The following is a 16,369-nucleotide window of genomic DNA, read 5'->3' as shown; positions in this document are numbered from 1 at the left end:
GTGTATGTGTGTCTGAGTGCTTACACCCCCCCCCCCCCCCCCCCCATCTCGCTCCCGCTTATTCACTAGTTGGCTGATTCGCTGCTAGTTTCTTACGAACTGGGCCAAAAAGTGCTCCTCAGCCCCAAACACAGGTAAATTTAACGTTTTTCAAATTAAAAAAGAAGACGTGGGGGGGGGGGGGGGGGGGGGGATGGGTGTTGGTTTAAAAAAAATAGTGCTCACTGCCCCCTCCCCCTCCAGTTGTGCAAAAACAACATTGTGCTCCTTACCCCTCCCCCCCCCCCCCCGCTTATTCGAAGAAAAAAAAAGTGTCATTTATTAATTATAATTGTAAATAAGTTATAATAAAACGTCCTTCTACCCACCTTCCGTGATAATATGGAATATACAACCCTGCCCCCCCATCTCGCTCCCGCTTATTCACTAGTTGGCTGATTCGCTGCTAGTTTCTTACGAACTGGGCCAAAAAGTGCTCCTCAGCCCCAAACACAGGTAAATTTAACGTTTTTCAAATTAAAAAAGAAGACGTGGGGGGGGGGGGATGGGTGTTGGTTTAAAAAAAATAGTGCTCACTGCCCCCTCCCCCTCCAGTTGTGCAAAAAACAACATTGTGCTCCTTACCCCTCCCCCCCCCCCCCGCTTATTCGAAGAAAAAAAAAGTGTCATTTATTAATTATAATTGTAAATAAGTTATAATAAAACGTCCTTCTACCCACCTTCCGTGATAATATGGAATATACAACCCTGCGAAGCTGCAAATACACCCTCACTCGCTACTTTCCGTAAGGCTGCCATCCCTACCATAAGAGTTTGCAGCCTCGATCCTGCTGGATTTCGGCTCATGTAAAGTGAGCAGTCATGTTTTTACTTGCTTCTCACACTTTTTACTTTATATAATATCATATTCTATAACTTCACTGGCGGCCATGGACTGCACGTACGCCCCATCCCGTATAGCTTCCAAAGTGAGCTGCAAAAGGGATTAATGCTGTGGTGAAGTGTGACGTCATCAAAAACATCATGACATTACGAGCCAGAGCATATAACACTGAGTTCCCATAGGAAATCTATTTATTCAGATGGTCATTTCTCAGCCAATACTTAACATATTCAATTGGTTTTCAAAATTTGGACATTATTTTTGATGCTCTTTCGGAAAATGAAGAAAAACATTGAGAAAAAAAAAATCGGCCAGAAATTTAGCTCATGTAGGCCTCCAGTTTAAATTCCGATAGGAATCTTTTGGAGGAACAACAACTAAGTACAAAGTATTATATGGCAAATGCGCGCATAAAACATTATGGCAAATGTAAACACGTACACTATTGCGTCACAAAAACATGTAGTGACGTCAACGTGCGTGACTGTTTTCATGGCAAGCGCGCGTAGCTAGGCCCACTTTGTTTTGTTTACATTTGCCATATGTTTTATGCGCGCATTTGCCATGCATGAGCTAAATTTCTGGATGAATTTAAACTTTTCAAAATGGTTGCAATGACAGATAAATTACCGTAGGTGCAAACAGACAAGGGTGAGTGTGAAAGTAATGTTAGTTTATGTTCTAACCCGTAATGAAGTTTTCTAAGTTAAAGTCAAGTTCCTTTGACTTTGAGTTTGAATTTTGTTGATTGATGAGTGTGATACATATAGGTCTAGGGCTTTGGCCGGCTCGAGCAGGCCGTGGCCGTGGCGTGGGTTGGACGTGACGATGGTGGCGGCATGTGGTAACTCTATATAGGCCTATTGTCTAACAATACATCTCGGTTAGATATGAACTTATGTCGTGCAGCCGCTCTGCTATCTAGATTTATAGTCAGAGACACACAGTCATGGCAGTGATATTCATAGTATTAATATGCTGGGGGTTGTATACAGTACTTGCAATTTGTATGTCCGGATGCTTAACAAAAATTAAGCCGTTACTTTTGCCGTTGCCTTGGATTTACGAGAAATATTCATCAATTTCAGCATTAGATTAGGCCTAGAGTCTAGACCTAAATCTAACCACCACACGTATTTGTCCTTTAGAAATTATTGTCTAACAGAATTCTCTGAAATTTTGCATGTAGAATTCTTCAAATTTCTGTTTTAAATGAACCTTTCCGGACAGCCAACGTCTGCCTCTTGCTTGGAATCCGGAGATGACCAAACTGTAAATTCTTGGTGAAGCCACGTTTATTCGCATCGGAACGAAATCTAATCCCCCCCCCTCCCGATCAAACAATTATGTTTAGTCTAGGCCTACATTAGATCTAGATCTCATGCAACATTCTAAATTTCTAGTGATTATAATGATGAATTCGATGGTGAAGATGATGGTGATGATGATGATGATTAATAATAGCAACGGTAGTAGACTAGGTCTAGATCTAGGCCCACTTATAATTATAATACTAGGCCTAGACCTAGATTTAGTGGATATAATATAGATTCTACTACTAAGTAGACCTGAAAGGTAATAGAAAAATAACATTGACTGTACTAGATCTAGATCTAGATGTATAATGATACATGCAGTTCTCATTATATCGAACACAACTAGTCTTTACTAGAGTAGACTAACAATAAAGATCCAGGCCTAGAGTAAAGTACCCGGTAATCGGTCAGCTCCGGTTTTCGGCCAATTGGTTGGATACATGGTAAAATCACTTTAAAATACATCGCATAATAGCATAACACATATCCCACACATACCATACCATGCCAGTGTCACTGAAGAACCACATTTGCAATGAAAAATATATCCTAAAATATCACATTTTAGCGATGTAATCGGCGGTCCCGCTACCCAAATCTGAAAAATCGAGTTTCTTACGCGTGTATGTAAGAAATATGGGTACCATAAAATGGGCTTTATTTCAAGTATTTTTCAGATATAGAGCCCGATTTTGTGCTGGTCGCAAGCTCAAAAGTATCTCATCGCATGTATTAAATCAATGCAGCCGCACACCGCGACGCACACACGATATGTCCGTCTAATTCAGATTCCAACTTCCGATCACCGCTGTGCCTGTATTCGGTCAGGCGAGCACCCGGGAGCTCCGGCGTGGGATACCTGCTCCGCCCGCGTGTGCTATACATCAGCGCAGAAACGCACGGCGCGCGCGAGCGCTTCCGATTGACTTTGTACATGCGGCCGTAAACTGAAACGCTCGGCCGATAACCGGCTCCAAAACAGTGAAAATTGAAATGAATATTGTCATGGCAATTCGTGATTTTTTTTGGGGATTCTTTTTTTGTTTAAATAATAATAATATTTGCTTCATGATTTGAACAAGAAATGATAATAAATAGGAAGTAAAGAGTCCAATAAATAGGATTTTGTCTTAAGTGGCCGAAAACCGGGTACTTTACTCTACTTCTGTTTTTATTTTTATTTTCTTCTTGTTCTTTGTAAATAGTTTAAATAGTTCACTACAACCCTTTAGGAATTGTAATTGTCATATATTATATATTTAAAATGTGTTGTAACTATTCAAGCTCTATTTGCTAATGTTTCATCTCCTTTGTGTGTTCATTCTTTAAACTGTCTAGACCTATTATTAGTTGCAACTTGTCTTTAATATAACATTGTTATATATTTTTTTCACGTGAAGTCAATTCAAATGGATTGTAAAATGAAAATGATTTGTTATATTCTTTTTCATGTGATGTTAACTCCAATTAATTGTAAAATTGTGAACATGCATGCATGCATAGATAAATAAATAGATCCAGGCCTAGATAGGAAATTAAATAAATAGATCCTAAACAAACAGCAAATGATAATTATCCATCGTAGACATATTTATACATTTTCATTATAGACAGTGCTCCGTCATGGACGTGGCTAAACCTCACGACAAAAACCTAAAGCACCCCGTCCTCGCCTCGGTGCTGATGGGTATTATTCGAGCACTAGATGAAGACTCGACGGGGAAGTCGTCGTCCTCATCGTCGTCGGGTGATCACGCAGCTTGGCGACTCGATGATAGACGGGAGCCTCCGTGCCGAAGACGCCCGCATGGGAAGTCGCCCAAGGTCGAGGTATATGTCATGAGTTTAAGTTGTATAACTATAAGGGCATTAATTGCATACATGTACAAGGCGTCATTTTGGTAATGTAGGAGTAGGACTGTGGCTGAGACTGGTGCCCGTTTCATAAAACTTGTTATTTATAACAATTACTAAATTTCTATGACAAATTTACTCTCAGCCAATATGATGCCATGTTGGCAGTAGCTTATAACAGTAGCTTGTAACTTGTTATTGATAACAAGTTTTATGAAACAGGCCCCTGGAATGATTAATGATTGATTGCTTGACAACTCATTGTATGTCAAAGTTCAAGCCATTTGCCTCGATCACAACTCATGTAACACTATGACCTGCTTTCGGTGCTTTTAATAACACTGATCTTCGAAATTATCGGAGGAAGAAACGCAGGAAGAAGCAGGAACATGTCCTGAGCGTAATATGGTACAAAAAAGTGAAATAGAAAAAACACATTGCTTTAAGTTTAAACGACTGTCTTGCAAGTTGTGAGTAGCGCGTGTGATGAGGCAATCGAAATGACGCCTCGTGTGCAAGGAACAGTACACGTTTTTTCAGTATATTTAAAGCATTTTGCCACTCAAATTATACATTTTTAAAGCAAAATGTCGCCATATAAGACGGATTTACTATCCCCATCAAATTCAGACTCCACGAACGCGCCCTGTTTAATAAAGATTTGCGATTTATCATGAATAAGAAGAAAGTCTCATATTGAGAAAATTTATTGTCCGCTTGGTATTAAATAGAGGCACTTTTATGAAGCAAAAATCTATTTGTCGGAATTACCATTACAATTTCGGAATTTTTAGCAAGTTATATGAAAGCGTAGGTCCCAAACCTTAAGAAGATGATCGCTGACTCAAATTTCCCAAGCTAAGAACTTTGTTTGAATCAAATGTTACATCAGGAGATAGAGAGAGTTTGAGTTTTTTTTATTACAGGCCAACGCCTTCTTCCTGTACCAGATGATGATGATGATGATGAGTATGTGGTCTCTCCTGCTCATGTACGGACCTAAGAATTTAATCACTTTAATTTTGACAGGGATTTTATTCTTTTTTACCCTTTTTTTCTCTCATGACGTTTCTTTCTTCTTACTTAAAAGGCTGAAGAACATCTACTTCCATCCGATGAGGAACTGTTGTCCCCAAAGCAAGATTTGTCGATTCCCGACTTGATCAGAAGCCCAACCGGATCCCCGATGCTGCATACAATTATAGAGACAGAAGAGGAAAGGGAAGCCGAGAAAGGTGAAGAGCAAGAGGAACAATTGATCGTGGAAAAAAATGAATTTTTAGAGGAGGAGAACACGGAGCAAGCTCGGGAAAGAGATGCGATCAAGCACCTCCAGAAGGAGGAAATTATAGCATCTTCTTCGACAAGTAGTCCACTTGTCACCAGTGATGATAGTGATGTGGCGGCATTCCTCTCCAAGGTAAGTTCCTTTATAAAATGATGACGTGGATCCTAATCAAACGATTGGTTGAAAGCGTACACGTGACCAGGCATTTATTTTGCCTAACGCGTAATTTGGATAATGATCGGTCATTAATAAAATCATGTTATAAAGCATCATTTAAAAAAATGAAACATAATCTTATAAAACAAATAATACACATCATTTTGCTCGGGCTCACTGATGTGTATTATTTGTATACTAATCCTTGTTGCACACGAGGCCGCGTCATTTGCCTGACGCGGGACAGCGTCATAAGATGCAAACCTTCGACGCACCATGTGTCAGTGATGTCGTGTCAAAGGTGAATTGAAAACAAACGGGACATATACATTGTTTTGATTTAGTAGGCATATATGCCTTTACAGGCTTGATTATAATAGCACAGATTATTTTGCAATCGAAAGTTATATGTCAAAATGAACGTCAGGATTCGGGAGTATATTTGTTTGGTATGCGAACGGGACAATGGCCAAAAAATATATGGTTTGATAAATCACATGAAAATCATTTGATATTAGTAATGATGATAAAAACGATGATAAGACTAATGGAAATGTTATTGATATTAATGACGATGATTTACCGTATAAAGGTAGGCGAATCCAGAGGGCCAAACTTTCGCGGGCCCTTCTGCTGATTAAAAAAAAAATGGTCTTCCAGTCTCGATTCCCTTAAAAGGAAATTGGGGAACCTCCCCCCCCCCCCCCCCAGAAAACAACAATCAGTTCTATGTAACGCCTCATGTACGTTTACATGTATATTGCTTTATTCGCCTCATATGACTAACCACAATCATTTTCCCCATTCATCCCTTCACATTTGCCTTTGCCTCAGCATGAGTATGCGACAATGTTCGGATCGGATAGCGGCCACTCCGACAAAATACTCATCCCTTCTCGATTTGTTAAAGATTATGGTAAGTATTTATTTTCTCCCCTGATTAGAAAGTCATTGAATCGTAGCTGAATTGTTACCAGAAGGATATTAAGCAATCATACTTACCTCTACTCATGAAAACACTTACCTGCATCGCTGTCGGAACAGTCGGATCAATTAGACAAACGACGGTGCACTATACTTCTCTTCGCAAAACAGAGCTTCCCTAACAAATGCCATGGGGGCAGGGGCAACGGAGCGACCTCCAAAGTGGGGGGGGGGGGGGGGGGGGGGGAGGGGGGGGGGGGGAGGCACCAACAAAAAGAGCACATGCAAAGGGAAATCTCAAGGCGAACATAAACATTTTTTTTAGACATTGGTATACCCTACATTGTGATCAAATTATCATGGATGATTTCGATATTTTTTCTCTTACATCATACAAAATATTTTGCAGTCGGGTGTGATTGTCTGAATATTCATTTGCGAGCAAGCAAAGCAAGCTATGAAAAAAAGGAGATTTACGAGGTCGCAGTGGGAATAATTACATCTTATAAAGAGGGGGGGGGGGGGGAGGGGGACCCAATCCGGATAGGGATGTAAGCACATTCTTATAACGGAAGACTGAACAGACCTTTGATAATTAAAATAATTATCTAATAAATGCGAGCTAGTTTTGGGGGAAATTGCTCTTAGTCACTTTGAATGGAACACTTATCGAAAGGGATAGGACACTTATTAGAAGAAAAAAGGAGCACGTGTCAAAGTTTAACGGGTATTATCAGAAGTAAAAATGGGGCACGTACATGCATTCTTAAAAGTGAAATTACCAGAGGTGCAAAGGGACACTTATAATGAGGGCAATGTGCATTTGTTGAAAGAAATGGGGCACCGATCACATTTAAATTGGGGCATTTATCGGAGGTTAAAGGAATCTTTTTATAAGAAGGGGAAAGCGGCTCTAGAAAAAAGGCACATGTTAAAATAAACGGGACACTTATCAAAGATGAAACGGGGTAAATATTAAAAATGGAAAGGGGACACGTGTCAAAATAAAAGGGGAAGTTATTAGAGGTGAAAAAGAGCACTCATCAGAGACGAAAAAAGCACTTATCAAAAGGAGGGGAAGGGCACTTGTCAAAGTAAAGACGAGCATCTCTCAGATTTGAAAAGGGGCAAATATCTGAGGTGAAGGGGGCACTTTTGAGAATGAAAAGGAGCATTTGTGAGAAGGGGAGGGGCTCTTTTTAAATGAGGGCGCTTATAGGGAAAAGGGGCACCTCTCATATTTGAATAGGGCAATTATCAGAGGTGTAGGGCACTTGAAATAGTGGGGAGCCCCTCCCCCCTCTTCTGTCCGACTGGGAGCGCCACCCCTTTGGGGGGGGGGGAGGTAGGGTAGAACGAAAAAAAGGGGGGGGGGACTAGAAGTAATATGATAGGACCCATCCCGAACACAACCCCCCCCCCCAATCACTAACCTTATTAGCACTTTATTGAATGAGTAAGACCAGAGCCACCATGAAGCGGGTAATCCAAAACGAATTTTCACGTGGTTGGATAAAAGAAATGCATGTTTGTACTTTGTACTTTTTACAACGAAAGGACTGGCGACTGAATTAGATCTCTTTCCCGAGTCTGCTCTGTCTTTTGCCTTTAAAAAATCAATTCTTCCCCCTATCAATCTCCCCTGAAACAGATAGGTCGGTGGTGGATCGTTCCAGTCTGCGAAAGCGTCCCAAAACACCAGAGGAGGAGAGAGAATTTTCATCAGAAGATACTCTCTCTTCAGAGATTATGTCAGATGATACAATAGAAGAGTCCACATCAAGTTCGGTCTTTGATTACAGGCAAGTGAAGAAAATCGACAACCGCAAGAAAAAGCTGACAAAGACATTTAAATCACTCAGGATGGATCCGCCGGATGATGGCATGTCCGACATCTCATCCGACGGCCAAACAGGAACTCTAAAGCCGAGCATGACCAGTAAGATGCCCGGCCCTAAGATGGGGCTTGGAAACTATAGATTGAAGTCGGGCGCCGAGAATGACGTGAAGAAAATGCTCAGGATGGATCCGCCGGATGATGGCATGTCCGACTTCTCGTCCGACAGCCAAACAGGAGCTCTAAAGCCGAGCATGACCAGTAAGATGCCCGGCCCTAAGATGGGGCTTGGAAACTATAGATTGAAGTCGGGCGCCGAGAATGACGTGAAGAAAATGCTCAGGATGGATCCGCCGGATGATGGCATGTCCGACTTCTCGTCCGACAGCCAAACAGGAGCTCTAAAGCCGAGCATGACCAGTAAGATGCCCGGCCCTAAGATGGGGCTTGGAAACTATAGATTGAAGTCGGGCGCCGAGAATGACGTGAAGAAAATGCTCAGGATGGATCCGCCGGATGATGGCATGTCCGACTTCTCGTCCGACGGCCAAACAGGAACTCTAAAGCCGAGCATGACCAGTAAGATGCCCGGCCCTAAGATGGGGCTTGGAAACTATAGATGGAAGTCGGGCGCCGGGAATGACGTGAAGAAAATGCTGCAGAAGGCTGTGTCTACCTCACAAGATGATTTCAGTGATCTATTATCACCTGATCTCCAGGTTTCAACCCCTCAATCTGACAGTCGGAGCAAGACTGATGCATCCGATACTATTGGTAGTGGTTCACCTCGTCAGGTTAGCGGAAGCGACGAAACAAAGGTGGACATCGTTTCCAGTATCACTGTTATTACTGATACATCTGAATTATTGGTTGAACCTTCCACCAGAAGTTCACCTATTACGTTGAGTGTTGACGATATGTCGGAGAAGAAATATATAGTTGAAACAAATGATTCAAAAATCACTTCCAGTGACTTACAAAGTTTGTCTTCATCTACTAGTACTGAAAATAGTGGGAGTGTTCTAACGTCGCCAGAGGAACTAGATGTTGACACCGCCCATTCCAGCGAGCTAAGAAGCGAGTTACAAAGCAGTGTTTTCAGTTCAGAGATGATATCAGGAACATCAGAAGAAGATGTGGTGTTGCCTTCTACTGTAATGAGTGTTTCCTCCACGAGTATGGTCAGCACCTCTAGTGAAAATGAAGAATTAAGTGAGAACGTCGAGATGCCATCTTCTGATGTTCCTACATTGTCTTCCAGTTTAAGCACAGCATCAGGGAGCGGCACGTCATCTTCCAAGAGGTCCGGCATAGATCATCTAGATCTCCCTGCGGTGCTCAGAACAGAAGAACAATCAACTACAGACTTAGCAGATGATGTCCCTGTGCATCTAAGTAACATCAACATCACAGAGGCATTACTCAGAAGTGACCCGTCACCGACTGATTTCGAAGATAGTGACACTCTGACATCGTCCTCAGATGAACATATCCCACCTAGCGAATCTCCTACAGAAGAGGAGAGTCTTGAAGAACCAATAGAAGAACTACCAGACAACATAATAGATACGATTAAAGTACAGGAAGTGCCGTTGAGAGAAAACGTGCAGAGTGGATACTTGCCAGTGCTAACAGAAGACGAGAACGAAGAATCAAGTGATGACATTAACACAGATGTAGAAGACGAGGAAAGTAACGCCATAGCTGCATTGGAAACAGAAGACGAAATAATACAAGAAACAAGTACAGTACAACAACCAACTTCCATGAAAAGCAGCAGTGAATCATTAGCTTCATATGATGGCAAACCATCATCGGATGAATGTGCAGACCGTTTGTTTATGGTCGACATAAACATGCATGAAATGGTTTTTGAAGATATTTCAATCACGAATGACGCGTCGGTTTCGTCTGTAGAATCTGAACACCTGCCCACGATTGTGACAGAGCCTCCATCTTTAAAATCAAGCGGGGATATAGAAATTGAATCTGTGATGGAAACCGATGAGTTTACTTTAGCTAACATTGCACATGATATAGCCCATTTTGTCACATTGAATGCAGTAGCCAGAGCTTTCACCGAGATTTTAGTCAATGTCGCCATCGCCAGGTTGACGGAGGAGCAAGATTTATCATTTCAGATGGAGAAAGCCCTGTTTCCAGGAATTGCAGAGGAAGACAGGGATAAGCCAACTCATATGCATTGGATCTCGCCACCGCGCTACAGCCACGGGAGGTATGCTCACTCCAAATCTGCGGACGGTAGACGATTTGGCGATTATGAATCGCAACAGTCATGCAAATGTACCGTTAGAGACGAAGAGGAAGAGCCATTCTTTCTTTGTCTGGAACGAGCTTTCTTTCCATGCCTTGCAGAAGATGATGATGACACCAGTATCAGGAGACCATCCAGCCTGCCAGAGTCGGGTCACCACCCCTTACTCGAAATGAGCGTGATAGCAAACGTAGACAAAAGGGACAAGAAAACCCAACCATGCAAGTTGATTGAATTTATCACCACGGCGTCACATGTATCCACGATTGCAGTTGAAACAATTAGTCAGTGGTGGAGCGTCGTGACTTGTGTTTCTTGGACAGCCTGGACTTACATCCGTGAAACCTTTGACGTGAAGAATGTGAAAAGAAATGATAAGAGTACACAGTACGACGAGGATGGCATCGATAGGTCTCAAGATGAAGGGATGCCTGGATTGGTGAAAAGAGATGAAATGGGCTTACACATCCATGCTTCGAGAATCGTAACTTCTGCAGTAACATCAGCAGTTTTGGGAAAAGAGTATGAAGTCTTGCCTGACCAAAAGTCGGATGAAGATTACCATTTTAGACTGTCAGCATCACCTGTTGTAGAGGAAGTCGTTGCAAACGCACTTTCCACTCATTCGATGTCTTCTGAAAGGGATAGCCAACTTGACGAGGATGCTGTATCTGCTTGTAGTCTGAGTGACATTCCGCTATCAAGCATCACGTTCATGAGACAACAGCTTATGGATATGAGAGAAATCTTTCAAGCTACCGTCGCTGGGACCAAAGGTGAAATTAACTCAACACCTCCCGTTCCGCCGATTTCACCTGAAGATGAAGAGCTTTTCAGTTCCCTTCAGATACCAGATGCTTATCTCTTGGAAAGTGAAGATGAAATCAAGGTAGTTTCCGAGTCTGCTAGTTCCCCAGACGAAGAGCAAATGCGGGAAATAGCAGCCGCCTGTGCAGGAATAATCGCTGATATTCACCATAGTAATGTGGACGATGAGAAACCTCTAATTCCATCCCCTAAATCAGAAGATTCGCACACAGTCAGCACTTCTGACAGTTATAATAACAGTAATGAGAATATTGACAAAGACTCGAAACCGACAATTGGGTTAGAATTGCGTACAATCAGTAATACTGATACTGATAATGTGTTTAAAGACCTGAGGCCGAATTCGTGTAAACAAGAGAAGTTGGGCGAGAAAAGTAGTGGACATGAATCTATAATTGTCGATTTAGCAACGCAGACTAGAACAGATGAAATCGACATACATGACGGCGCTGTAACACAAAATGAGAGTGATGTATTATTACCGAACATTTCTCAATCTAAGGAGCAAGAGGAAGAAAGTATGGATGCCAGCGACATGCAAGAAGATGAATACAGTTCAACCAGTTCATCGGTCCTTAGTCTCTCTGATATTCCTTTCTCTGGCTTCAGTTATATCCGAGAACAACTAATGCACGTCAAGACCCTAGCTAATTCCATCATGGATGATTTCAGTTCCTATACGGAGGAGAGGTCCCTGGTAGCCAAACGGAGCAGTCAGCTGACTTGTAGTCCAGCGTTGGTTAGCAGTCAGAGCTCATGTGATTCTGCTCGCACGATTGAAAACAACTCGTCGAAAAGCTCAAGTTGTTTAAATCTGGATGGAGAATCGAAGTTGAATGAACGCAAGGAGTCTTCTTCAGGTAAAGAGAATGGTCATCTCTTTGATCGCACATCTGAATCATACCATGCTGTTCCTGTTCATCAAACAGACAGAAGGGAAGATGCAATCGTTCAGCAAACAGATGGTAGGGAAGATGACATATTGGCCGAGAAAAGAAAAGTACATTCACAAGTCAATGGGTCATTAGAATGGCCAAACGAAAACAGCAATGCAAAGACACACAAATTCGAATGCAATCGAGAAACGGGCAATGAAACGTCGGAGAAACGAGCAGGTTTGGGAAACCATTCAAAAGAGAAATCAACAAAGGAGACCGCCACAGATAGAGGTCAAACTGTGCAAATGTCAGAAACGCATCAGTCGAGGCAGGTTGCAACGTTTTCACGAAACTCTCCCGGTCGGCGACATGTCCTACCCAGAAAAAAGAGTGCTGACAATCCCCACGGGTCGTATTCTGGAGAATCTTCGTGCAGTATGGATTGCAATTCATCCATGGTATCACGACCGAGCTCCTCATTTTCAAATGGAAGTGTGTCTTCGGGAAGCAGGAAGGTGACTGTTGAATCGGAGAGTCAAGGCACAGGAAGGACCGACGTTTCTTGCCGAATTTCAGATCGGGGTATCTGGGTAAACACAGCCTTTGTTAATGCAATTGATGCAAAAGATGAGGAACAAATTATGTCTGATAAAAAGAACGCGGGTGATAATATCGTGAAAAACAAAATAATGATAAATGTCAAGATGTCTCCGAGGAGTCGGAATAAACATCATTCACACCGTGTGCGATCGAGAGATAAAGATACTCAATCGCGGCTGGCAGCGGAAGATAACCAGAATGCACTTGCCATCCTTGACCATGAAACTATGACGAAGAAACACCAAGACGTAAGAGTGAACGAAATGTCCATGCAAGTTCTCGAAGAGGTTAACCATATCTCTGAAACAAAGTCTTTAAAAACAGAGACTAAAGCTTTACGCACAGCAGACACACAAGTACTCAATAAGGTGATAGTAGGAAAGAATTGTCGAAGGCAGGTCGATAACTCGTCATTCAAACATGAAGAATATGATGGACAAAAGCATCAAAAGCTGAAATCGTTGAACAGACTTACACCAACGAAGAAGAGTAGTTCCGAATCACAAGGTTCAGAGGAGAGCGAAAAGACATATGGAGATCGCAGTTGGGCAGCTGATCAGAAACACACCATGCGCGAGTGTTCATCGGATGGGACAGTCTCCGAACATCAAAAGTTTCTCAGTAAAAGACAACCTTCGCTGATAAGGAAAACTAGAGAAACCAAACCTCAAAATTCTCCTTGTTCTTCTTGTGCAGAAAAGTCGGATCATCCAGGTGACTTACTTGCTGCTCCAGTCATCTCTCGATCAGAAAGAACGAGGACAGTTCTGAGCATGTTAGATGACGTTGCAGAGAACTTTTATCTCGACACCTCTGTTCACGATCAGAGCCCTCGTGTATTATCTGACTCATCGGTTACAGAAAGCGACAGAGATTCAGGATCTCCAGACTACAGTTCAGATTCTCCGCACACCCCTAGATCCAACTCTGGCGTCTCTCTTCTCGGCTATGTCTTGCGTAATCTGAACTCAAAGAGAAAAAAGAGGAAATCAAAAGGTTCATCGTCAAGCACCCCAAAGGGTAGAAGGGGAAAGTCAAAGAAAGGAACCGTTTCAGCTTTAGATGAAATGCTTGTTGACCTGGAAGACGATTACTTCATTGATGACGCCTTTCCTAACCTAGTTTCTGCCCGCGATTCTTCTCCAAGTGAAGATAACACGAGTCTGAATGAAGTTTTACAAGATCTTATCGAAGAATGGTCTTTCGAAGGCTTACAAGAGTCATTAGATTTCTATCCTCAGTCTATAGGTGACAGAATCCGCGGAAAGCTAAACCTATTCATGGCCGAAATTGGCAAGGGAAAGCGTAGAGCCGAACTAATACTTAGGCGAGCTACTACTTTGTGAATTCAATTAATTAAAGTAGGTTTATGAGAAAAAGTATATGTTTATGCTATAAACTCCAGAAAACCACTTATAAGGGCTATTAGCATTAATCGGTGAAATAGGGCCTACAACACCAATACCCTTTCCACAAAAGCTTCAGGGGACCGATTCTAGAACAATAATTATTGTATCTCTAACGGTACCGGGCAGGTGGCTCCGGTCCTCGTTCTGTTATGGGGTGGTGGAGGTTCGGTACTCCCTGCACCCCCTGGTTTTCCCTTGATTACCGATAATGGTTTATTTACCTTAATTATTTTGTCAATGATTTTTTTTTGTTCCCTAATTTTTATATTTATACATTTCCTTTATCCTTTATCACGTTTCAATTGTATGTTTTGAAATGAATGTAGCGTAATATTTTGTTTATGCATGAAAAGCATTAGTAACAAACCATCAGCTGAATATTAGAATGATATAATGTAATGTTATCGGTTATGTTGAATGAATCAAAATATTCCATAAACTTAGGAGAGGGGGGTAAAAAAAAATTCTTAATAATGTGTTTTTCTTTCCAAATTCATTCAGCATATACAGGTATCTCTAGTTCCTTCTTTCTTTTGATTTGATTGATTTATTTGATTTGATTTATTTTTCCACTGAAATATCCTTCAAGTCTAATTCATTTAAATAGTTTACAACTATTTTTTTAAATGAGTGTCAGTTTTCGTCATTCTGTCATACATTTATGATAGATAGATTAATGAAAATTAACACAATCGAAAATACTTTCGCAAAATCAACGAGAGGTAATATCAAAAGCCTTTCCCGTGACCGACTAAAACGTTTGAACATTACAGTGGCGTATTGTGTAATCCAAAGAAGAAAACAATATATGGGGGATAAAAAATGGGACATCAAAATTGACCTCGAGTTGATTTCTCTAAAGTCTTTGTGGTGATGTTCATTCAGATTTTGAATATTCAAATCCATATTATGCAGTAAAATTACTTATTTTCAAAGGGTAAATATAACGTACTAGCGAGATTATTAGTGTATTGTAAACACGTTTCTTTATTTTTGCAGTAATTATCCCGGATTATGAACGAAAAATGAGATACAATATCAGTTGTCTTTGAAATTATGGAGTGTAATAGACATATTTGTTGTTGCGGACGTTATGGCGTTGTATATGCGTTCCTTAAATTTTATAATTCAAACAACTTCAATAATGAATAATTGTAGAGATTTGATAAACTCTTTCGAATCAATGTCTCTTGAAAGACACATATTTCTCAATAAATATGTATATTTAAAACATATACCGTATAAGCAGTGTAAATAATTTATTAGGTAATAAACATTAACATAAGTGGAATACTTTCGATGGATGTGCTTGCCTATTTTTTTCGACGTATTGTACAAAACGAACATACATGTATCATGCATGTCCAAATGTGCAGACCTACATTTGTGAGACGGGGAGGTGGTTTTCAGGAAGAGCCCCTTGCGAATTTTGAAAGATTGATTTTTATTTTTTAACCGAAACATTTACGGGCAACCGTGACCTCTTATATTATGGCAACATACGTGAGCGCCGACCCCCCCCCCCCCTCTTTTGCCGACGAAAGTTATGCCCGTACGCCAGAGCCGAGTGTTGTGTCTTTTATGTTTTGTGCGTCCCTTAACTGAGCTATCATCGGTATGATGAAAAGTAATTTTATAACGAATTTTATTTTGATGATCAAATGCAGTGATTTCAGTCATTTCGTTGAGCATCTTGTTTTTGTCCACTATAAAATGTTTTATCATAACACAAAGGAAATTCTTTACTACTAAAAGTTTTACCCACTGTAGGTGGTATACGCTTTTACAAAGTTACTAGTTTGAAATTCTTCAAGAAAATTCATAGAACACAGATGTAGCGCGTGAACAAGCGAATAAACTAAGAAAGAGCATTTACACATATGGGAAAGGAGGTTACAGATGAATAAATGAGAGAGAGGGGGTATAAGGAAGAGCATTAACATAAATGAAGAAGAGAGAGGTGGATGCAGAATTGATAAGGTATGTATGAATATCCACAATGTGAACCAGTGTTCCCTGTGTTTTAAGGTTTATCTGTAGACTACGGGAAAGTCAGATGATTTATATGATATGGAAATCCGCACAGATGAAAAGTAGTTCCACTTTCATGAGTACGAGTCG

The 16,369-nt window shown here is 41.1% G+C and overlaps 1 protein-coding gene across 1 annotated transcript; it reads left to right on the top strand.

The window, feature by feature from the left end:
* Window positions 1-8,170: 8,170 nt before the first annotated feature.
* On the top strand, window positions 8,171-14,185 carry LOC115922504 (serine-rich adhesin for platelets-like). The gene has a single exon (XM_030981459.1). It carries the CDS (start codon window positions 8,171-8,173, stop codon window positions 14,183-14,185), a length of 6,015 nt encoding a protein of 2,004 aa, XP_030837319.1.
* The last annotated feature ends 2,184 nt before the right edge of the window (window positions 14,186-16,369 follow it).

The sequence above is a fragment of the Strongylocentrotus purpuratus genome, unplaced genomic scaffold (genome assembly GCF_000002235.5).
Source record: "Strongylocentrotus purpuratus isolate Spur 01 unplaced genomic scaffold, Spur_5.0 spur5_scaffold_12, whole genome shotgun sequence".
Classification (NCBI taxonomy): domain Eukaryota; kingdom Metazoa; phylum Echinodermata; class Echinoidea; order Camarodonta; family Strongylocentrotidae; genus Strongylocentrotus; species Strongylocentrotus purpuratus.
The sequence above is the reverse complement of the archived record's forward strand: the minus strand, read 5'-3'. Positions and strand labels throughout refer to the sequence as shown.

What these genes read in the sequence shown, in the direction of transcription:
- LOC115922504 (XM_030981459.1), top strand. Translation starts at nt 8,171, where the DNA reads ATGTCAGATGATACAATAGAAGAGTCCACATCAAGTTCGGTCTTTGAT.